At 40.5% G+C, this 24,030-nt stretch overlaps 1 protein-coding gene across 5 annotated transcripts in view; it reads right to left on the bottom strand.

Annotated features, from left to right (window-relative positions):
* VPS8 (VPS8 subunit of CORVET complex) overlaps positions 1 to 24,030 on the bottom strand; it is a 244,539-nt gene that overhangs the window by 18,655 nt on the left and 201,854 nt on the right. For all 5 annotated transcript variants that reach the window (XM_081830850.1, XM_081830876.1, XM_081830874.1 and 2 more), the window contains one exon: positions 15,799 to 15,849. In XM_081830850.1, the coding sequence (XP_081686976.1) occupies positions 15,799 to 15,849 (51 nt within the window). The remainder of the gene's footprint in view (positions 1 to 15,798; positions 15,850 to 24,030) is intronic.

Below are 24,030 nucleotides of genomic sequence, written 5' to 3'. Positions count from 1 at the left end.
GACTCAGATATATTTTCATTTTTCTCGGACACCCTCAGTAATTCACTTTTGTCCTTTTCTGCTGTGTGCGTCTTGAAAGCTGCCTCAAAGCAGCTGAGGAGCCAGGGGAGGTGTAACACATTTAAGAAAAACAACAAATGACAAGTTCGAAAGTTAGGCCAGACACCAAAAACAATAACAGAAGGTACTGTATGCCAAGCGCCAAATGAAGAATGGGCAAGAACTGCTCACAAGAATTCAGAGTAAGAGGTGATCAGCTCTTTATTTATTTATTTATTTATAAATAAATAAAATCTTTAAAAAAAAAGAGGTGATCAGCTCAAAGACATTTATTTATTTGTTTATTTATTTATTTATTTATTTTAAAGATTTCATTTATTTATTTGACAGAAAGAGACACAATGGGAGAGGGAACACAAGCAAGGGGAGTGGGAGAGGGAGAAGCAGGCTTCCCGCCGAGCAGGGAGCCCGATGTGGGGCTCGATCCCAGGACCCTGGGATCATGACCAGAGCCCAAGGCAGACGCTTAACGACTGAGCCACCCAGGCGCCCCTCAAAGACATTTAAATTCACGGTTACAAACAGCAAGCAGCCTCCCTGAGACTACCCTAGTCTACTCACTCTTGCCACTCTGCCACATGCTTATTTCCTATCTTCTTCACCCCTCTCTTCAAACCTCCAACATTTCTCACCCCCTCCATATTGTCCACTGACTCCACGGACTTCTAGTTCCTCAGTGACCTAGAACACAAGGATGAAGGGAACCTCCAAGAGCGCTCACCACCACACCTACAAGCTGCGTGCCCATGTGCAGGGGCCTCATTATTCCTGGGGGCATTCTCCTGCTTCAAGACCTCTGCAATCGCTGTTCCTTCTGCCTAGAATGCTCGTTCCCCTCATGCTCCCATGGACTGCACCTTCACATTTTTTTAGACAGAAAATATTACCTGTCAACCTTCCATGATCACTCTGTAGAAAACAACAATCTCCCTCATAATGCTTTTCTTCCATAGCCTTATCAAAATCTGAAATACTGGGGGCACCTGGGTGGCTCAGTTGGTTAAGTGTCTGACTCCTGATTTCAGCTCAAGTCATGATCTCAGGGTCATGAGATAGAGCCCCATGTCAGGCTCTGAGCTCAGCAGGGAGTCTGCTGCAGATTCTTTCCCTCTCCCTCTGCCCCTCCCCTGACCTGAATGCTCACGCTCTTTAAAATAAATAAATCTTAAAAAAAAAACAAAACCAAAACTGAGTTACCATATCTTCATTTGTTTAATATCTACCCCTGCCACCAGAATGGGGGCTCTGTGAAGGCAGAGACTGGTTTTGTGCCCTACAAAGCCCTGCACTTAGACCCATGCCTGCCACATAGTTAAGTGCCCAATACATATTTTTTGAATGAATTAAAGCAGAATTTGAACTGGAGGCTACAAACAAGGCATCACAAAAGCAGATATATGAACATGGAATTGGTTATGTTTAGGAAATGAGAAATTTCCATCGATTAACGAAGGAAGGAAAGAAGATGAAGATGAAGTGCGGGCTGGTGATGCATGCAAAGCCCACACTGTCCATCTAAACCAATTCAGACTTCACTTTGTTAGTGACAGGGCTCCACTTAAGTTTTCCAAGCATTAGAAGAGGTGGAAAATGAACTGGAGCTCCAGAAAACAGAGACTGTGGAGTTGGTGAAGACTTTTGGAACAGTGGAGGTACATAACTGACTAGGGAATGACAATACCCTTGAGGTAAACACAAAGCACAGAGGGCTTCTCGGAGCTAAGTGAAATGCAGAGAGAGGACACTGGAATTAGAGGATTTCTTCTTTCCAATGATTGCAGAGATATTTCTGTGTAATTTTATTTTCTCTTCTATTGCTGTGAAGTTGCTAGAGACAGATATGGACTGCCCCAATTAGTACCATAAAAAGGTAGTCTTAACTGACTTAGTCAATAAATGAAAAAGTTACGTGACTTAACCATGTAGAGAGGAGTCTCTCCTTTTCAGAATATGCTGTATCTGGAGTAATATCTACCATTAGTAGATATTTCACACAAAACAGGGAGCTATGGGGCGCCTGGGTGGCTCAGCCGTTAAGCGTCTGCCTTCGGCTCAGGTCATGATCCCAGAGTCCTGGGATCGAGCCCCACGTCGGGCTCCCCACTTAGCGGGAGGCCTGCTTCTCCCTCTCCCACTCCCCCTGCTTGTGTTCCCTCTCTCGCTGTCTCTCTGTCAAATAAATAAATAAAATCTTTAAAAAAAAAAAAAAAAAGAAAGAAAGAAACAGGGAGCTATAACTTATTTATGGCACAAGAGAAGAACCAAATGTAAATCACAACTAGAATGCCCCTAGGATATGTACGGAAAACAACAAAACACAAGAGACCCACGGCAGTGGCTTTTGTCCGAGAGAACAGACTGCACTCAGCACCAGCTTGCATTTCATCTTCATCTTTTCCTTTCCTTCTACTTTACCCAAAGACTTCTCACTGTTTCTTGAACAGACTCAACCCCGTGTTCTGATACTACGAAAGGAGCGTGAGCTTTCAGGGATGGCACGTGAACTGATTTGGGAAAGTAGTCCAGACAGAAAGCTCTACTCTGCAATAACAGTAGATCAGCCTCTCGAGAACAACACATACATTAGAGCAGCTCAAACTTTGCAAAGCTCTGCTGTTTGGATTCTATGACCTTTACAAATAGGTGATCATTCAGCAGAGAGCAATTAAGAACGGCCTACTGAGTTGTTTTAATGCAAAATAATGGGCTGTTAGCTGCTCTGTCATACATACTGAAGAGAAAAAAAGACCCCTGCCACGTACTGTAGGAAATGCCTAAGAGCTTTGTCAGGAAACTCTGTTGGAAGGGAAAGGCCCATTTCTAACCTGAGCAATACACAGAACTTCAGCAGGGTCCAAAACTCCAAGGAGATGGTAGCCATGGGGACATTACTTCCTTTGGTAAGGGAGCTGACCTGCATATACCGAGAGGGCACCACGATGGAATACAGAGCAACCACCGGCTTGGACATGGCCCCACACACAGCCCCACTGTGAGAGACTCCTATGACCTGACTCCACTCTGAAAACAGTGGCAACTGTTCATGAAGGGGTGTCCTATCTGAGGCAGAAAAATCACACCCACTAACTCTCAATTAACAGAGCCTGGTGACTAGTAAGTAATGTTATCTAGGTCTCTGTGGGGCTCTACCCCTGGCTCCGTTTTATACAAATATTTTATTAGTTAGCTGGATAAAGATAAAAGAGGCCAATGCATGGAATGAAAAAATTTGATTCCCAAAGGGGTAATGTGAAACAAGACAAGACAAGTCTTGCACTTGGCTCTAGAAACCAACAGCAGTTACACAGGATGGCGTGAGTGGTGTGTGGGAACAGAATCAGGAGCTTGCTATCAACATGTTCATTGAGTCAACCGTGCAGAATGGCTGCTAAAAATCTAATGTGCCTTTGGTTTCATTTAGAGAACCTAGAATAAGGAAAGGGATGATCTTGTTCTGCTCTAAGCTGACCTGCCCTGAAGTAGCATGGTGGGAGCAGAAGAGGTAGGGTATGAGTGGGGAGAGGTGAGTGAGGAACGGAACTGTGAATGTTCTGCCTGCACAGGAGAAGGCTAGGCCTGGAGACTCAGGACTTCACCTACAGAAAGCACCGGGAAGGCTGCTATATAAAAAAGGAATGAGGTATCTTTCTAATGGCTTCCAGAGGAAGGGCCAGGATCAAAAGGTAGAGCGGTGTCAGCCAGAAAAAGGAGTAACTCTCGAGGATGGAAATGTCCTGCCTCAGGAGAGGGTTTTCACTAAGTGTTGGACACTGCTTGTTAGAAATGGATGAAGAGAGAGATCAACATCTACTAGCATGACAGCATGAGATGCTCTGATGACCTTTTCACCACTGAAGCTATATATATATATCTCTACAGATAGATACAGACACACATCCCCCCCCCTAAAACTAACCCTTTATAGACCTCGGTAATTGTCCTAAGGGCAAACAGCAAATGAAGAAATAACTATTTTAAAAAATCAATGCAGAATCAGTAAGAAAGGCAAGCATGTGGTTTCTGAACCAAGACTGCTCCCTCCTCCCACCCCAGCCTAGTGAGGTAGAGACTCCACCCCAGACTGCTACTGCCAAGAACACCAAGCTCCTTCTCTCCCAAGCTCCTAGTCGGAGGGCTTTCTTTCCAGTAGAAGCAGGACTTCAGCATTTCTCCTCTTGCCTCCAGTTACCTGCTGCTGAGGCTAAGTCCTAGGCAAGCACAGTCAAGAAGTGGTGGGGGCTCCCTTCTTCCACCCCGACTCCACCCATGGAATACAGGCTTCATCCTGGGTGCTGTCCACTACAAAAAACTGGCTCTCTGATCACCCCTGCTCCAGTTTGTGAGGCCGTGGTTCCATCACAGGAAAGGCCAAGAGGACCTCAGGCTGTGCCCTCTTCCAACAAGCATTCAAGTCCTAAGTGGGTGTGTCATTCAGAGAGAAGCTTGCCGTTATACAGAGTTCTGGTTCAGAGATTATTCCTTGGGGGAGAAGCAGGCACTAAAACAGGTCCTAATCTCTTCTCAAAGGAACTGACTTCATTTGCAACTGAGTGTGGAGAAGTTTGAACCTAAGACTATTCTTAAGAACAGTGAAGACTGTGGTGAAAGGCAACCGGGAGGAGAGTCATGGATTTAATGTAGATACAACCTGCACCAGGCCAGCTACTCTGTAGAAGAGAACTGAGGAAATGATAGCTGGAGGGGGGGGGGGTGCCCCCAATAAGGTCAAAACAAATACTGAAAACACACCTCAGAAACTATCCCTTCAAAGGAGTCACAATTTTGCTGAATCGGTGTGTAGTGCAATTTATGCACCCGGGGCATTGCTGAAAACAACAGAGCAATCAGTAGAGTTTAACAGCTGGTCTGGCCAAGGAAATAGAGAGAGCCTTTACCAATACCACTGCCATCTAGCTGTCTGTGGGCAAACCCAAGGCCGTGTCTCCCAAAGAGCAATATCAGAGGCTTAACACTGGGGGATGGGTAGGGTAATAGACTTCATTAAAATAACCCGGCCAGTCACTAAAAATAATAATAATAGCTTAGGCTACAGCAGCCTGGAGTAGAGTGGAGCAAATAAGAATAACTCCAGGAGTGGGGGATCAATGCACAGAGTTGCTACGTTACCTAAAATATCTAGTTTCTAACCAAAAATTACAAGGCATATAAATAGGAAAGTGTGATCACATACTGGGAAAAAAAAGCAGATAACACAACCTGCCTTAGAGAGTAACCAGATGTTAGATGTAACAGAAAGACACTAAAATCAGCCACAATAAATACTTACAGAACCAAAAAAACCCCCAAAACAAACAACAGTTAAAAAAAAACACATACAAACACACACACAGGAAATGGATGAAATGTAGGAAAGTGTGATTTTAAAAGTTAAAGGAAGGTATGATGGCAATGTTGCACCCCCAATACAGAATATCGATAAAGAGGTGCAGCTGGGTGGCTCGCTAGGTTGGGTGTCTGTCTTCAGCTCGGGTTGTGATCCCAGGGTCATGGGATCGAGCCCCATGTCTGCTGGCTCCCTGCAGCCCTTTCCCTTTCCCTTTGCCCTTCCCCCCGCCCCCCCGCTTGTGTGCACAGGTGAATGCTCTCTCTCGCTCTTCAAATAAATAAATAAAATCTTTAAAAAAAGGAATATCAATAAAGAGAAATTACAAAAAAGGATAGCATGGAAATTCTAGAGTTTAAAGTATAATAACTAAAATAAATTCAGGAGAGAGGCTCAACAGTAGATCTGAACTGGCAGAAGAAATAATGAACTGGAAGATAAATCAATAGAGTATGCAAGCTGAAGATGAGGAGGAAAGAGAGTGAAGAAAACTGAACAGAGAAACACAGGACACCATCAGTACCACAACAAATACATAATGGGAGTAAGAAAATAAGAGGGCAGAGAATGGGGAAGACAAAATATTTGAAGAAATTGTGGCTGAAGAGTCACAAATTCATTGAAAAGCAGTAACCTAGGGGCACCTGGGTGGCTCAGTCGGTTAAACATCTGCCTTCGGCTCAGGTCATGATCCTGGACTCCTGGGATTGAGCCCCGCATTGGGCTCCCTGCTCAGCGGAGAGTCTGCTTCTTCCTCGCCCTCCCCACCCCTGCTCATGTTCTCTCTCTCTCTCAAATGGATAAATACAATCTTTAATAAAGAAAAGAAAAGAAAAGAAAAGCAGTAACCTACCCATCCAAGAAGCTCAACAAACTCCAAGCAGGACAAAGGCCAAGTGATCCACAAATATCTCCCAGTAAAAATGCTACAAGTTAAAGACTTGGAGAAAATCTTGAAAAGGAGCAAGAGAAAAATGACCAGTTACTTATAAGGGAACCCCAATAAGATTAATAACTGAATTCTAGGCAGAAACAAGACAGGGCAGAAGACAACAGGATAGTATATTCAAAGTGTTCCAAGAAAAAACCTGTCAATCAGTAATCTTATATCCAACAAAGCTATCTTTCAAAAATGAAGATGAAAGAAACACTTTCCAAGTAAACAAAAATGGAGAGAAGTTGTTGCTAACAGACCCACCTTATAAAAAAAATACTAATATAAGTTCATTAGTCACTGTTCACAGTCATTAGTGGAAAGCAATTCAAATCCACATAAGAAAAACCAAAAGAGAACTGGTAAAAAGAACTGGAAGGGAACTGTATAATAATACGTATATAATGTAATGTTGGCCTATAACATGCAGAAATGCAATATATTTGCACAAAGGAAATGGGTAGGGACAAAGCTTTACTGGGCTAAGAAAGTGGCTAAGACAGTAAAGCAGTAATTATCACAATGTATTGTTGAGTTTGTAACGTTAACAGATATACCATGTATAAGAGTATCACAAAATGTGGGAAAAAATAATAGAGCTAAAGAGGAGTAACACTTCTATGTATAACTCGATTTAAGCTAGTTTAAATCAGAAGCTGAATCAGAAAAGTTAAGATGTATAGGGTAAACCATAGAGCACCACTAAAAACAAACAAACAAACAAAAAAACCCAAAAAACAAAAACCAGGAAAAAAAGCCCTCAAAGACATTTAAAGACCTCACCAAAGAAGATATAGATGGTAAATAAGCTTATGAAAAAATACTCAACATCGAATGTCATTCAAGACACCACTACTGGAATGGCTAAAATCCAAAAATAGACAACCCCAAATGCTGACAAGGATGTAAGACAATAGGGACTCACATTCACTGTGTGGGAATGCAAAAATAGTACAGTCACTCTGGAAGATAGTTTGGCAGCTTCTCAGAAAACTGAACATTCTTACCATACAATCCAGCAGTTGCTCCTTGGTATTTACCCAAATGAGCTGAAAACATGTCCACACAAAAACCTGCATATGGATGTTTATGGTAGCTTTATTGACAACTGCTGAAACCTGGAAGCAACCAAGATGTCCTTTAGTAGGTGAATGGATGAACAACAAACTGGTATATCTGGACAATGGCATATTATTCAAAGCTAAAAAGAAATGAGCTATCAAGCCACAAGAAGACATGGAGGAACCTTAAATGGGTATCACTGAGTAAGAGAAACCAATCTGCAAAGGCTACATACTGTCTGACTACACGACATTCTGGAAAAGGCAAAACTATGGAGACAGTAAAAAGATTAGCAGTCGCCAGAAGTTTGGGGGTGGGAGGGAAGGATGAATAAATGAAGCATGGGATTTTTGGGGTAGTGTAACTATTCTGCATGATACTGTAATGGTGCCTACATTTCATTATACATTTGTCAGAACCCCCAGAATGTACAAGATGTGGCCTCTAATGTAAACTATGGACTTACATTAATAATAATGTATCTATGTTAGCTCATCAGCTGTAATAAATGTACCACAGGAATGCAAAATGTTAATAACGGGAAAATGGAGGGGGAAATGTATGGGAACTGTACTTTCTGCTCACTTTTTCTATAAACCTAAAACTGCTTAAAAAAAAGAGTCCATTAATGGGGCGCCTGGGTGGCTTAGTTGGTTTAGCATCCGACTCTTGATTTCAGCTCAGGTCATGATCTCAGGGCCATGAGATCGAGCCCTGCGTCAGGCTTTGTGCTGAGCATGGAGCCTGCTTAAGATTCTGTCTCTCGGGCGCCTGGGTGGCTCAGTTGGTTGAGCGACTGCCTTCGGCTCAGGTCATGATCCTGGAGTCCCTGGATCGAGTCCCGCATCGGGCTCCCTGCTCGGCGGGGAGCCTGCTTCTCCCTCTCCCCCCTCCCCCCCACTTGTGTTCCCTCTCTCGCTGTGTCTTTCTCTGTCAAATAAATAAATAAAATCTTTAAAAAAAAAGATTCTGTCTCTCCCCCTCTGCCCCTTGGCTTGCGCTCTCTCAAAAAAAAAGTCCATTAATTTAAAATATCATTAAAGAAATCCAAATGCTACATTAAAAAATATTCAATTAATACAAAAGAAATTGGTGAGTAGATTTGTACATTGGGTAAGAACTCTGAGATTCTTTGAAACCCTCAGCTAGTCCTACTTTTTAGGCCAGAAGATACGCCCAATCATCAGTAAGAGTGAATACCACAAACAAGTGGTCACCACTATCCTCCGCTGTAACTGTTTCCAGCTAACACTCTCTTCCTCTACAGGACTAGTAAGCAGGTTTCAGATAGGCCCTGGCCATGGACTTCAGATCATACTCATGGAGAGGAGTAAGGAAAGAACATGGCAGCTCAGTCAGACCCATGAGTATGTTATATTTCACCTGAGCCCTGAGTTCCTGAAGAACAGCTGTAGTTAAGGAAATCCCCATACCCTATTGTGGGAAACAGCTTGCTGCAAAGACCACCCTTCCCCATAAGTCTGAGACAAAATCCACCAAGCCACCAGGTTCATCTATGACAAAGCCAGACACAGGCCCATCAAATATCCACTCTTGGCCTCTTAAAAGATGAGCAGAACTGTTTGTCCTGATTCAATGGAACAAATGCTTGTTAACTGATGACCAAACTTTTTAGTTAAGCTTCTCTCCCTCCCCCAAGCCCTTGATCCACCCTCAACCTGAGCCAGCTTACAATCCTTAATGATCCCTTCCGAGAATCAGCTGGCCACATGAAAGACAATTCTAATCAACTATCTATCACCTACTCCCCCACATCTGGTTCTTCCTACCAGTTTACTGGCCCCAGTAAAAAAAAAATTCCTTTCTGCTTCATTTTTTTTTTTTTTTTAAAGCAACCTCTACGCCCAGTGTGGGATAGGGCTCAAGCTCACAACCTCAAGATCAAGAGTCACATGCTCTACTTACTGAGCCAGCCAGGTGCCCCTGCCTGATTTTTTGACACCCTTGTGGATCTTATGGTTGGAACATTCTCATAGCAAAAGCCCCCTCCTCTTTCTGTAATTATTCTTTTGAATGAAGTCTCTCCTTCCCTAAGTCCAAGTTGTTGTTTTTTTTTTTTTTAAATAGACTCTACTCGTTCAGGCTAGATGAAATCATTCAGTACATCAATGAACATGTCATTTGAGTTTAATACAACTGCAGACTCATAAAATCCTAACATAGCAAGGGATCTAACAATTAACCAGCCCACCTCTCCCCCACTGCAGGAAAAGCTCTGCAACAGCTCTGAGTGGCAGCCATCCTGCGAGGATCAAACACCTCCGGTAACAGATAACGTGCTATCTCACAAGGCAACCTGTTCCACTATCGGAAAATTCTCCTACCTGAGCTGACATCTCTATCTACCAGCACCAGTTCTGTCCTCTGAACTGCAAAGAATGCCTATGTTTCCTTCCAGATCTTTCAGCTGTCTGAAAGATCAGCTACTTCACGTCACCATAAAAAGGCACCTGGCCTGTGGGGATCTTCCACCCTGTCTATGCAAAAACAAAGACTAAATCCTGTCCTTGGTTTCTTTTTGTTTGTTTGTTTAAATCAACAGAGGCATGGAAGTCACATTTGGATCTAAGTCCTACTAAGAAAATAGGGAAAGAGGCAGCATACATCCATCAAGGGCTATCACTTTTTGTTCATGAGGGCCAGTCAGCAGAGACACTGCAGCCAGCTTTTTCGGTTGTTATGGAAACTGTGGCTCTGTGAGGCTTTTCCCCTTAAAAATACTGCCCCCCAGTTCCCTCCTCTCCCCACCAATGATTCAATAAAAATCATGAGTGAGTGCAGTCGTCTACATTCCTGACATGAGTGGCAAGACTGGGAACGGACTCTAAAAATTTTACCTCACCAGAACACTTGGACAAAACAAACAAAAAACTGCTCCAAATTCTTGTAATACACTTGAATACTTAAGGAACTGCTAATCAATCTCTGGGAGGTTTGGCTATTAAATCCAACAGTTCAGTCACTATTCACTTGGAAATGTGTTGACAGCAAGAACTGTATTTCACTGACCTTGGTCCTTCCCAGACCTGGCACCTTGAAGCATGTGGAATATTCACTGACTTTACCCCAGACTTATGAGAAAGCCTTTCCACTCTACCTCTCCCAGTACCTTGTCCCTAGCTGAAGAAGTCACTCTGGAAGACCTTCAACTGTGGACTCTTCCAGTGGGTTTTACCAGCCTGAGGATACTCTTTAACCAGAGCTCCTGACTCCTCAGGCTTCTGCAAACACACCAGCAGAGAAAGCTCATCTAAAACAGGGGACAGCTCAGGGAGTATAACTATGCTTTTGTGATTGAGATGTAAGACAAAATTGCTTTCTCTGGTTACCATGCATGTAATAATCCCAACCTGGCAAATTCCTCGTCGGTGTTTCTTTAGTAGTCGAGAAAAGATGCATCAAAGCTGAGTGGTTTTTGATGCTGCCTTCAACTAACTCTCTAAAATCATTTGTCACCTCAAACATTATCAACACCTCCAATTTTAATCTATTCTAGTGAGTTAATTGCAAGGAATTAACTTAGGAATTTATCTTAGGAAAATTAACAAGGAATTTATCTTAGGAAAATCCTTCCTGATTTTTAAATTTCCGGCCATGCATAATCAAACACTGAACAAGCCCTAGAGAAGCATGTGTATCTTCTAACTTTACTGAAGTTATCAGAGCCACTTAAGAAGAAATTTTATATACATAAGATAAATATTACACACAAATTTTATATGCCACATATATATAATATACAAGTATTTCTTTTTTTTTTTTTATTCTTATGTTAATCCCCATACATTACATCACTAGTTCTAGATGAAGTGTTCCATGATTCATTGTTCGTGCACAACACCCAGTGCTCCATGCAGAACGTGCCCTCCTCAATACCCACCACCAGGCCAACCCATCCTCCCACCCCCCTCCCCTCTAGAACCCTCAGGTTGTTTTTCAGAGTCCATCGTCTCTCATGGTTCGTCCACCCCTCCGATTTCCCCCGCTTCATTCCTCCCCTCCTGCTACCTTCTTCTTCTTCTTTTTTTTTTCTTAATATACAAGTATTTCTAATCCAGAGCTTTCTAAAAGACTATCTAAAAGGCAAAATGCTTGTGTTGCGAAAAGAGTTGTGTACACATGCTCATAAAATTTGCTAGATTCTGACAGGTGGCAGCAGAGTGGAAGAGCAACTGCCACAGGGGACATCTATCCCAGGAAGTTAAGCAGAACCCTACAGAAAATGGCTTCTGTTCTCAGTACTTCCGTCCAGCTCTTGCCAGAGCCAATACTGACAACACAGTCACCAAGCACCTTCTTCGGTTATTGGTCAACAGAGAATCTCTGGCTCAAATCAAGAACACTACTGCTCCTTCGTGTTTCCTACATGTCATTTTGGCAGTCAGTTGTTCAACAGACACTGCTGGGGCCTCCATCTGTCAATGCGACTTTGACAATGTAGCTCCAGGATGATACCTAGAATATACGTGTAGATGTCCATATATATGTACGCACAAACACACAAACATACACACAAAACCACGTATACAACTAGGGAAGTACCAGTTAGGTGCTGAGTTTCACACTGGTCTCACTCAGAGTACTGCTGACACAGCTCAAACAGCAAGGGACTGACCATGCTGGGATTATAAGCCTGGAGACAGCAGTGAGGTTTCATTTGTTCTCTCTTTATTCAGGCCCAGAAACTTCTTTCTCCCCCCTCACTTCCTGTAAACAGCTATGAATCCTGTGGAATCTCTTTCACGTATCTCTCCTTCACTCGACAACTACCGACTGCCTACTTGGTTCTACGCTTAGGGATACGAGAGCAAACAAGTTGGACGCGCTGGCTGTGCCTTCCTGAGGCAGGCGGTCTCCGATGGGGCAGACACAGAAGTAATGAGGCAAGGTCAGCAGAGCCCGATAAACATGTCGGTAGGTGGGGACTAGTTCAGGGTGCTCTAAGAGAGAGCCCCAAACGGGAAGGACACCTGGCTCACACTTAAGGTGTCAGAAAGAGTTTTGGGGGAGAAAAAATAAGACTCGAATCTACCTCATCTCCTCATTCCGTTAATACAGCATAGTCTCAGGACCTTTTTCTTGCCTGGACACTGTCTATTCTTCTGATCGATCTTTCTGCCTTTAATCTCACCTTTGACAGAAACCCTTATCCTCGAGATAAAAAGCAAACTTCACAAAATAGTGCTCTTTTGTGATATGAATTCCCATTCATTTCACCAAGCCTCTGCATGCTCCCATATTTAAGACATACAGAACCATCTCCATTTCTGAGGTGTCCTGTACTCACCCATGTCTACCTGGAATACCCTTTCCCTTGTGCTTCAACGCTAGATCAAGCTTTATCTTCTTTGAGAAGCCTTCCCTGACCACTCAGTCTGGGAGAGGCACCTGTTTCAATACATATTTTAAAGTTATTCTAGACATCATAACAGTGTGATATTAAGTATGTGCTATTTAGTTTAAGCTTCAACTTAGGGACAGTCAGTGGTCCTAACCAAGAATCCATATTTCAGAGACTGCTAGCTAATATGAATTCCCAAAAGTAGCTACTCAAAGTTCTTTGACTGTTCATTATTGACCAAAACCTAAGATTTTGCTCATTAGCTCAAAAAACCCAGAAATTTTTCCACTGGTGAAATTAATGTCTATTAATCAGAATGGTAAATATGAGAGATGGGCTCTCATTGCTAAAATAAAATGTATCCAAGATATATCTGGATAAAATATTTTAGAAATAGCCCCAATTCTTGCATGGACAGTGAGTAAGTCTGTACCTGATCACTTAGGAATGCCACCTGGGGCCACCTGTGTCCAGTCATTGGCTTTGGAAGTTTCTGTTTGTCTGATGCTGATTACAAGAGTAAGAGAATCCTACTTATGACACCTAAAATGACAGACAGCTAGGCCATTACCAAGTTTAACAAATAGGTTACATGAAGCTGTTTCTAAATGAGTATTTAAACATCTTTAAGTATGGCAGGATTTGCTTTATTTATAATGTAGTAACAAAGCTTTTCTCAAACTTCTTCATTGGGCTTTTTACCATAGGAACATATGAGTTGTATTAAATCTGCTTAGTCATCCCACACAGCCTCTCCTCTCTGCTCCCTGTGCACCTTCCATGGCATGTGTCACACTGTACGGTCATTGTCAGTTTACATGGCTACCTTCCCCAATAAGTGCTGAGGTCCTTGAGAACAAAGACTGTGTTTTTCAACTCTGTAGTCCCTTGCTTAGCTCCGTATCTACATACAGAAATACCTGCTGCATGGACAATACAAAGTAGCAATAATAAAGTGACAGGACATCTAACTAGGATTGGGGGATTTGTGTTTTAACACCAGTTTCAGTAATACCTGAGTCCCTACTATGTGTCAATAATTTACCAAGGACTTACTGTGTGTCAAACACAGTGTTAGGCCCTTAAATAGTACCTCATTTAGTCTTCAGGATACTTCTGAGAGGTAGCACCATCATTTACAGCAGAGGAAGCAGAAAGGCTGACTAAGAGAATTATTCTACTAGGGGCGCCTGGGTAGCTCAGTCAGTTAAGTGTCTGACCCTTGATTTTGGCGTAGGTCAAGACCTCAGGGTTGGGGCACCTGGGTGGCTCAGTCGGTTAAGCATCTGCCTTCAGCTCAGGTCATGATCCCAAGGTCCTGGGATTGAGCCCCACATTGGGCTCCTGGCTCAGCAGGGAGCCTGCTTCTCCCTCTCCCTCTGCCTCTCTCCCTGCTCATGCTCTCTCTCTGTATCTCTGTGTCTCAAATGAATTAAAAAAAAAAAAAAAAAAAGACCTCAGGGTTGTGAGATCAAGCCCTGCATTGGGCTCCATGATGGGTGTGGAGCCTGCTAAAGATTCTCTCTCTCCTTCTTCCTCTGCATCCCCCATCTCTTAAAAAAAAAAAAAAAAGAAAGAAAGAAAGTTATTCAGACAAATAAAAATAAGTGAGAGTCAATCTTTGAACCCATGTTTGGTTGAATCGAAAGCACGTTTTTAACCTCTACTTTAGAAGCTGGTCCTATAGCTAACACTTGAAAGCTTAGGCAAAAAAACGGCCCTCTGGATTCCAACTTCCTCGTCTGTTTACGGAGCGAGACCAGGTGACTCAAGGCCTCCCCGCTGCTAAGGTCACAGCGTGGTGCCTCCAGGCGGCAGCAATCGTCATCTCAGTCTGCCTGCCCTTGCGGTCCCCACAAAAATGGAAGAGAGTGTCCTGGGCAGCACGGAATAGGGCTTTTTGGATAACATATTTTGTTTTCATTCTTTTTTTCTTTTAAAAACGTCTCAGGGGATTCTACAGGCAGAGAAAAGGGACCCAGTTTTGGCACACAGCTTTGAAGCTAGAACCTGCTGTTAGGTAACAGAGCCAGCAAGTTGTTATTTTTGTTCTACAATTCTTCACTGACATGGATGCTGGCTGAAATTATAAAAAGGGCAAGGAAAGAAAACCTACATCCAGGGACACTTATTGTCAGCAAAATAAAAGTGGTAAAAGAAAACAGTAAAAAATGTCGGCTTGTTTACCACATTTCAACTGCACTGTTGCAGCTGTATACAGAAGAGGATTTTAGGCCTGGTTCTCGTGACACCAGCTGAGAATCACTCAATTGAAAGACTCACGCCCTTTCTGTGTTACAAAGTTTCCAGTCAGGGATTGGAGTGGCACAGGTCAGAGTTCCATCCCACAAGGATTTATGGAGCACTAGCTTATGCAGTATGAAATGCTAATATCTCGGGCCAGTTTTCTTTGGCAGAGCTATCTGGAGGGGAAGCATATTAGTACGGAAAGAATACCTTAGACTGTCCTCCTCAGAGTATCTTTTATCTGCTACCACTCACTGATCAGGATACCTGCCTGGTAAAGAGAATGGGAATTCTAGAACAATGAAAGTTCTTAGTTGCCAGGAGACTGATGCTAGGCCCAACCCCCCATTTGGCTTCCTGGAAGAGCTAAGGAATTCTGGTGATATGTCATTAAGGTATCCAATCAGAAAGAACCTTTGACAGCATTGAGATGATTAAAAATCATTGTCATTTTGAGAAAATTGTTCAAGAGAGGATAATAAACACACAGAAGGAGGAAGATGGATTTGTGCCTTTAAAACTCACTATCTTCTAGAAATGAGCAGAGGGAAAAAAAAAAGAAAGAAACAGACTCTGAACTATAGAGAAAGAACTGATGGTTACCAGAGGGGAGGAGGGTGGGGGGATGGGTAAAATAGGCGATGGGATTAAGGAGCGCACTGGTCATGATGAGCACTGGATGATGTATGGAAGTGTTGAATCACTATATGGTACACCTGAAACTAATATAACTGTATGTCAACTATACTGGAATTAAAATAAAAGCATAATAAATTTAAAAAAACTCACCTTAACAGTAGAATCTCCTTTGGATGGATGACAAGAAGGAGACATTTTTACCTAAAAAAAAAGGCAAACACTTTAATATCCTTTTAGTTATAATCTAGTTTTATTTGACCCACACTCAAAATAACTCAACTAGAATTGGTATAACTGAGCTAAAACAGACATTTTCAGAACAACAACGATAGATTTTTTTTTTTTTTTTTGTTAAGTCCCTTTGAAACTTTTCTGGAGATCAAAAGTCAGTAGTTAGCCAAGATAAAAATATGATTAGGGTAAGTAAAGTAGAACAGATGGCCGAGACTGGTTTTAACCAAATGGTGAGGAACCAAATAGATACAGATCTTTGTTGACAACGTTAATCAACTGATGCAATATGCAATGGTCAGCAGTTCTTACAGAGGCCAACTCAAAGTATCCTTTGTGACATAATAGCCTTTTAAGCAAGACATGCACAAAAGAATTTGATAAAATAGCCAAAGATTTAGAAAAAGTATCAGCCAAACCATAATAAAAGGATGTTTAGCTCAAGGAAGAGAAGACTGATGGTATAGGGGTATCCTGAAATATCTGAGGTTTGAAAGAGATTGTCAGATCAGAAAAAAAGAGCAAGACTCAACTACATGTTACATGCAAAACCCATATTTTAAATGTAAAGGCACAAATATGTTACAAGCAAAAGGTTTGCAAAGATATACCCTGCTAGCACTAGATTTCAGAGCAAGGACTAATACCAGGGATAAAGAAGACCATTTCATAATAATAAAGTGGTCAATTCATCGGGAGGACATAATAATCCTAGATATCAATGCATCTAATAGCTTAAAAATACATAAAATAAAAATTGATAGAATTGAAAGGAGAAAAAGATTTTATAGTCAGAGATTTCCATGCCATTCTCTCTCAATATATTGAAGAAGTAGGCAGATATTTAGAAAGGATTTAGAAGACTTACAGCACACAATTAACTAACTAGATCGGTTGGACATTTATAGAACACTCCACCCAGCAAAAGCAGAATACACTTTCTTTTCAGGTACACATGGACCACCACACAGACTATTTCCCATCAATAAAATAATCCTCAGTAAATTTAAACGGATCCAAGTCATACTAAAGAAGGTTCTCTGATAACACTAGAAGTAACTTAGACTCAGTAAAAAGAAAGATCTCGAAAAAAAATTCCCAAATACTTAGGAACTAAGTTACATTTTCAAATAACCCACGGGTCAAAGAAGAAATCAAAAGGAAATTAGATCCTAGAAACACACAACCTACCAAGAACGAATCATGAAGAAAGAGAAAATCTGAATAGCCAACAACTAGTAAGAAGATTGATTCAGTAATCAAAAACCTCCCAACAAAGAAAAGTGCAGGTCCAGATAACTTCATTGGTGAATTCTACCAAACATTCAAAGAATCAACACCAATCCTTCTCAAACTCTCCCAAAAAACTGAAGAGAAGGGAACACTTCAACCTCATTGTAGGAGGTCAGCATTACCCTGATATCAAAGCCAGACAAGGACACTACAAGAAAAGAAAATTACAGGCCAATATCCCTGATGAACAAAGATGGAAAATCCTCAACAAAATACTAGCGAACTGAATTCAACAGCATATTAAAAGGATCACACACCATTATCAAGTGGGATTTATCCCTGGGATGCAAAGATGCTTCAACAAATACAAATCAGTAAGTGTGATACCCACATTAAGAGAATTAAGGAAAAAGAAACTATATGATCATCTCAGTCAATGCAGAAAAATTCTTTGCCTTTTTATGATAAAAACACTCAATACTAGGATTAGAAGGAAACTACCTCAACACGATAAAGGCCGTGTATAAAAAAACCCACAGCTAACATCACACTCAGTGATGAAAACTGAAAGCTCTTCCTCTGAAATTAGAAACAAGAATGCTTGCTTTCACCACTTCTACTGAACATAGTATTAGAAATTTTAGCCAGGGCAATTGGGCAAGAAAAAGAAATAAAGGCCATTCAAATTGGAAAGGGGAAAAGTAAAACTATACTTTCAGATGACAGGTTTTATGTAGAAAACTCTACAGAGTCCACAAAAGTAACAGTTAGAATAAACAAATTAAATAAAGTAGCAGGCTACAAAATCAGCACACAAAAAATCAGTGTTTCTGTACACTAACAATGAACAATCTGAAAAAGAAATTAAGAAAATAATTCCATTTACCATAGCATCAAAATGAATAAAATACTTAGGAATAAACTGAGCCAAGGAGGCAAAGATAAAAAGAAAACATCTTGTATCCTGGATTGTAAGACTTAATTGTTACGATGTTCACACTATCCAAAGCAATCTATAAATTCAAGGCAATCCCTATCAAAATCCCAGTGGCATTGTAGAAGATACAGAAAAATCCATTCTAAAATTCATAGGGAACCTCATGGGACCCTAAATAGCCAAAACAATCTTGAAAACGACAAAAGTTGGAGGTCTCACAAACCTAATTTCTAAACTTACTACAAAGCTACAGTAATCAAAATTGTGCTACTGGGATAAAGACAGATATGTAGACCAATGGAATAGAGAGGTCAGAAATAAATCTTCACATACAAGGTCAAATGATTTTTGACAAGGGTACCAAGACCATTCAATGGGAGAAAGAACAGTCTTTTCAACAAATGGTGCTAGAAAACTAGATATCCATATGCAAAAGAATGAAGTTAGACTTTTACCTCACACCATATATGAAAACTAATTCAATGTGGATCAAAAACCTAAATGCAAAAACTAAAACGATAAAACTCTTCTTTAGAAGGAAACACAGGGAAAAGTTTCATGACTTTGGATTTAGCAATGATTTCTTAAAGATGACACCAAACGCACAAGCAATAATTAACAAAAAAATAGACAAACTGGACACATCAAAATTAAAAACTTTTGTATACCAAATACATAAATATAATAAAAAGGCAACTCATCAAATGGAAGAAAATATTTGCAAATGATATGGGATAAATATCCAAAATAAGGAATTAATATCCAGAATATACAGAGATCTCTTTTTTTTTTTTTTTTAAAGATTTTATTTATTTTTTTGACAGAGAGAGACATAGCAAGAGCAGGAACACAAGCAGGGGGAGTGGGAGAGGGAGAAGCAGGCTTCCCGCAGAGCAGGGAGCCCGATGTGGGACTCGATCCCAGGACCCTGGGATCATGACCTGAGCCGAAGGCAGATGCTTAACGACTGAGCCACCCAGGCACCCCCAGAATATACAGAGATCTCTTAAAATTCAACCACCAACAAAAAAAACACAAACAACCTGATCAAAAACATGAGCAAAGGACTTGGACATTTCTGTAAAGGTGTATGGATAGCCAATAAGCACAAGAAAAGATGCTCAGCATCATTAGTCATTCACAAAATGCAAATTAAAAACACAATGAGATACCATTACACACCTACGAGAGTGGCTGAAACTAAAAAGTCTACACCAAGGATGTGGAGGAACTGGAACCCTCATACAATGCTGGTAGGAGACTAAAATGGTATGACCACTTTGGAAAGCAGTTTGGTAGCTTCTTAAGATGATAAGCACATATTTGCCATATTCGTCAACCATTCCATTCCAAAGGTATTTTACCCAAGAGAAATGAAAGTATATGTCCATACAAAGACATGTACACAAATCTTCAGAACAGCTTCATCTGTAACAGCCAGATACTGGACAGCCAGAAACACCTATCATCAACAGGTGATATCATAAACAAATCATGGTATATGCATTAAATTGCAATACTACTCAGCAGTAAGAAGAAATGAACTCTTATAACAACATGGATGAATCTTAAATAATTATGCTAAGTGAAAGAAGAATTTAGTTGATGGTTCCATTTATCTAAAATTCTAGAAAATGCAAATTATTCTAACAGAAAGCCAATTGGTTGTTCCCGGGGAACAGATGGGAGAAACTAAGTTTTTAGCAGTGAGAGGGTCAGTACCTTGATTATAGTGATGGATTCAAGGATATATACATGTCTTATTTGTATACTTTTGTCCATGTAAATTTATTTAATATCAGTTATACCTTAATAAAGCATTTAAAGAGATTTGTAGCATGCAGCTAAAACAGTGCTTAGAGGAATAAATTTACAGCTTTTTATACTACACTGGAGAATAAGAAAGGTTTAAAATGAAGGACCTATGCTTCCAATTTAACAAGCTAGAAAAAGAAAATCAAAGTAAAATCAAACTAAGTAGAAGGAAGGAAGGAAGGAGCAGAAATCAATCAACAGAAATCAAACACACACTAGAGAAAATTAACAAAGCCAAAAGTTGGTTCTTTGAAAATATCAATGACTGATAAATTTATTTAGATTGATCAAGAGAATATAAACCAATAATATCAGCAATGAAAGATATTACTACATACTGCAATACTTACACATTTAAAAGAGGCTATTATGAACAATTTTATGCCAATAAATTTGACAATTTTTTTAGGGGGAGAGGGGCAGAGGAGGAGGAAGAGAGAGAATCTTAAGTAGGCTCCACACACAGTGGATCTGGGGTGTCCTGATCTCAAGACCCTGAGATCATGACCTGAGGAGAAATCAAGAGTCGGACACTTAACAGACTGAGCCACCCAGGCACCCCACATGTGACAAATTAAAAGGACACATTCCTTGAAAAGCAACTTACAAAGATGGACCCAAGATGAAACAGGAAATAGGAATAACCCTATATTTATTAAAGAAATTGAATCTTATCTAATTGTCTCATAAAGAAAACTCCAAGTCCACATGGTGTCAGCAATGAATTCTAGCAAATATGAAGTACACAGGGATTAGTATCTGAAATTGGAATAGCAACTTGTTAGTTTACAAGGAAAAATACAATCCTTACTGCAAGCAGTTCAACAGACAGTAGACAGATCAGTCTGGGGTGATGTAGCAGAGGTGTAAGAATTAGGCAAGCAACTGGATTCAAGTTCTCCAGCCCCTTCGATCTGACAGTCTAATTCTAAGAGCCTCCAGTACAGATGATGAAGACATTTCCTATCACTGTGGCATCAAGCTATTCAAAAAAGACCATGTTGTAGTTGTTCTGGTTTTTTGTTTGTTTGTTTGTTTGTTTTTGCCTTTCCCCTCTGACTTTCAGAATAACTTTAGAAAACATACCTCAGCTCAGGGGTCAAAACTGCTGGCTCTTCAGATTGTCCTTTCAGTTTTAGCAGGTCTGCAAAAATTAGACTTGACAGTCTTTGCTTTAACATACCATGACATTAATACTCTGGAATTCACTCCAGATGTATGATGTAGCTTGCTAAACATGATCCAATTTTAACTCCTGGTATGCTCTTTTTGAAAAGGGAGAAAATAGATTTTCAAAGCAAAGTAGATACTTAAGCTTAAAAAATGACCTCATGAAAGAATCTGCAGATTTTTAAAAACAAGCCAAGAACTAGATGTGATGCTGGACGATTTACCTGAGAGAGCTGTTCTCTGGAGATTAAGTTAGAGAGTGTTTGAAGTGGCAACAGAACTGGTTCAGCAACACTCATGAAAAGTCTTATTTTTCATTTAACAAGATTCCTTCTGGAAATGCCTCAGGCAATGCAGCTTGAAAGAGACACTTTAAATGCAGGTGTGCACACACTAGATCTGGGGATATGGATGATCTATTAAGCTATGGCCTTAATAATGCTAAACTTTTGTGATCTTTGTTAATGATTTCTGACTTAGAGAAGCAATTTGATCTGAAGTTTAATAGCAGTAAGAATACCTTCCTTATCACCTTGATTGTTCTGATTACAAAAGGAACGTATGTTCACAAACAGAAATTTAGAAAATACTAAAAGGCAAAACAAAGGAAATAAAAATCACAATCTGATTGCACAGCCATAACTACTACTAACATTTGGAATCACACCGTTTTTGTGATCTTTCCATGTTACCTGTTGAAAATGTTTATTTCACATCCGTATTCTTCCATAACATGATTTTTCTATTAAGCAGTCCCTTTATTGCATAAATATACTGTGACTATTTTCACCAACTATCGGAAGTTTACTGGGGCATTTGGATTGTTTTCAAATCTTTTTTTATTAAAAAATGCTGTCATAAACATCTTGCATATAATACTTGCTACACACACTCTTGATGTGTTATTTCCATTGCACATATAAGTCCCTGCTTCAAAGGGTGTAGGAAATTTAAAAATACATATTGCCAATTTTTCTCCTGACAAGGAAGATGGATCCACACCCCTTTTCCTATAATTCTGAAATCCCAGAAACACTGAAACAAAAAAATGTATTTTTTTAAACTTTTGGCACTGACAGCAAAACCTGACCTGAAGTGAAGTTAAGGCTAATCAGTCTTTATTTATCCCACATATTATGGGATGCTGCCCTAGGCCTCATTGGGAATGTTCTGTAGTAACAATATGTACCATATTACCTTTCTTCTAGCACTTCAAAGTTGCCATTTTATTGTTTGTGGTTTTTTTTTTTTTTTTTTGAGAAGTCAGCCATCAGAAACTTCTGCTTGCTCTCTAAACAAACTTTTCAAATTTTGTTTAGAGCTTATAATTGTTTAGCAGAAAGGCTGTCCAATACAGGTTACCCTGCCATTACTAGAATTGGAACTCTCTGTATTACATTTCTTCAAATACTTTTTTTGTATGATCCCTACCCCTACTTTGTCCAGGACTCCAATTACAGGAGTATTTTGCCACCTGAAGTTGTTCCATAGTCACTGGTGCTCTATTCATTTCTTTCCAGTCTTTCTTTCTGTGTTTGATTTGGGATAATTGCTGTGCTGTATACTCAAGTTCACCAATTGTTTCTTCTGCAATATCCATTATGCCGTTAATCCTATCCACTGTGCTCAACTCAGACACTGGAGTTTTAATCTTTAGATGTTTTACTGATTTGATAACTTTCCCATCTCTATCGAACATGTCCAGTCTTGCCTCTAGCTTCTTGAACACATGGAATACAATTATAATAACTTTTAATGTTCTTGTTTACTCATTCTATCATCTGTGCTATTTCTGGGTCTGTTTCAATGGATTGCTTTTTTTAAAGACAATTTTTTAGAGCAGTTTCAGGTTCGTAGCAAAACTGAGAGGAAGGTACAGAAATACTGCATACCTCCTATGCTTCCACGCATGCACAGCCTCCCCCGTTATCCACATTCCCCATCAGAAGGCTATATTTGCTATAATTGAAGACACATTACACTGACACATCATTATCTCCCAAAGTCCACAGTTTATATTAGGGCTCACTTTTGGTGTTGTGCCTTCTATGGGTTTGGACAAGTGTGTAATGATATATGTCCACCACTACAGTATTGCCCGAAAAGTCTCTGTGTTCCATTTATTCACCCCTTTCCCCTGCTAGCTCCTGGCAACCACTGATGTTTTTACTGCCTCTATAGTTTTGCCTTCTCCAGAATGTCATATAGTTGATTTTCTTCTCCTCTTTATGACTTGCATTTTTCCTGCTTTCTTGATCAAATGCCAGACATTGTGAATTTCACCTTGTTGGGTAAAATACTTTTGTAATCCTTAACATATTCTTGAACTTTGTTCTGGGGTGTGGTTAAAATACTTGAAAATCATTTGGGGCGCCTGGCTGACTCAGCCAGGAGAGCATGTGACTCCTCATCTCAGGATCGTGAGTTCAAGCCCCATGTTGGATATACAGATTACTACAAAAAAATAAAACTTAAAAAAAAAAAAATACTTGGAAATAATTTGATCTTTTTTTAGGTTTTGTGTTTAAGCTTTGTTAGGTGGGATCAAAGCTGCGAGTAGTCTAGGGTTAACTTTTCATTAATACTAAGGTTCAGACAGGACTTAGTAGTCAGTGCTGCCCTGTGAAGTATGTATGCAGTGCCCCCGGCTGGCATTACTCCTGGCTCTGTGTGAATCTGGGGGCACTGCTACTCTAATCCTTTTGTGTGGTTCTTCCTCTGGCTTCCAGTACTTCCTCACACAGTGGACAAAACTTAATACTGAAAGTTGTCTTCTGCAGATCTCGGAGCAGCTCTCTCCTGTTCGTACTCTGTTCTGTAAACTTTAGCCACCTTGCTCCCCTGGACTCCAGCTCTGTCTCCTCAACTCTGAGAGACTGGTGAGCTCTGCCTCGGTTTCCCCTCCCTGTGCCAGGGCGTGGAAACTTTCTCCCGGCAGTACACTAGGGACAAACCTAGGGCTTACATTATTTGTTTCTCATCTCTCAGGAGTCACA

Source organism: Leptonychotes weddellii, chromosome 1 (assembly GCF_054177405.1).
Source record: "Leptonychotes weddellii isolate Sample4059 chromosome 1, ASM5417740v2, whole genome shotgun sequence".
NCBI classification, from domain to species: domain Eukaryota; kingdom Metazoa; phylum Chordata; class Mammalia; order Carnivora; family Phocidae; genus Leptonychotes; species Leptonychotes weddellii.
Note: the sequence above shows the minus strand (reverse complement) of the source record. Positions and strands in the feature narration are given on the sequence as shown.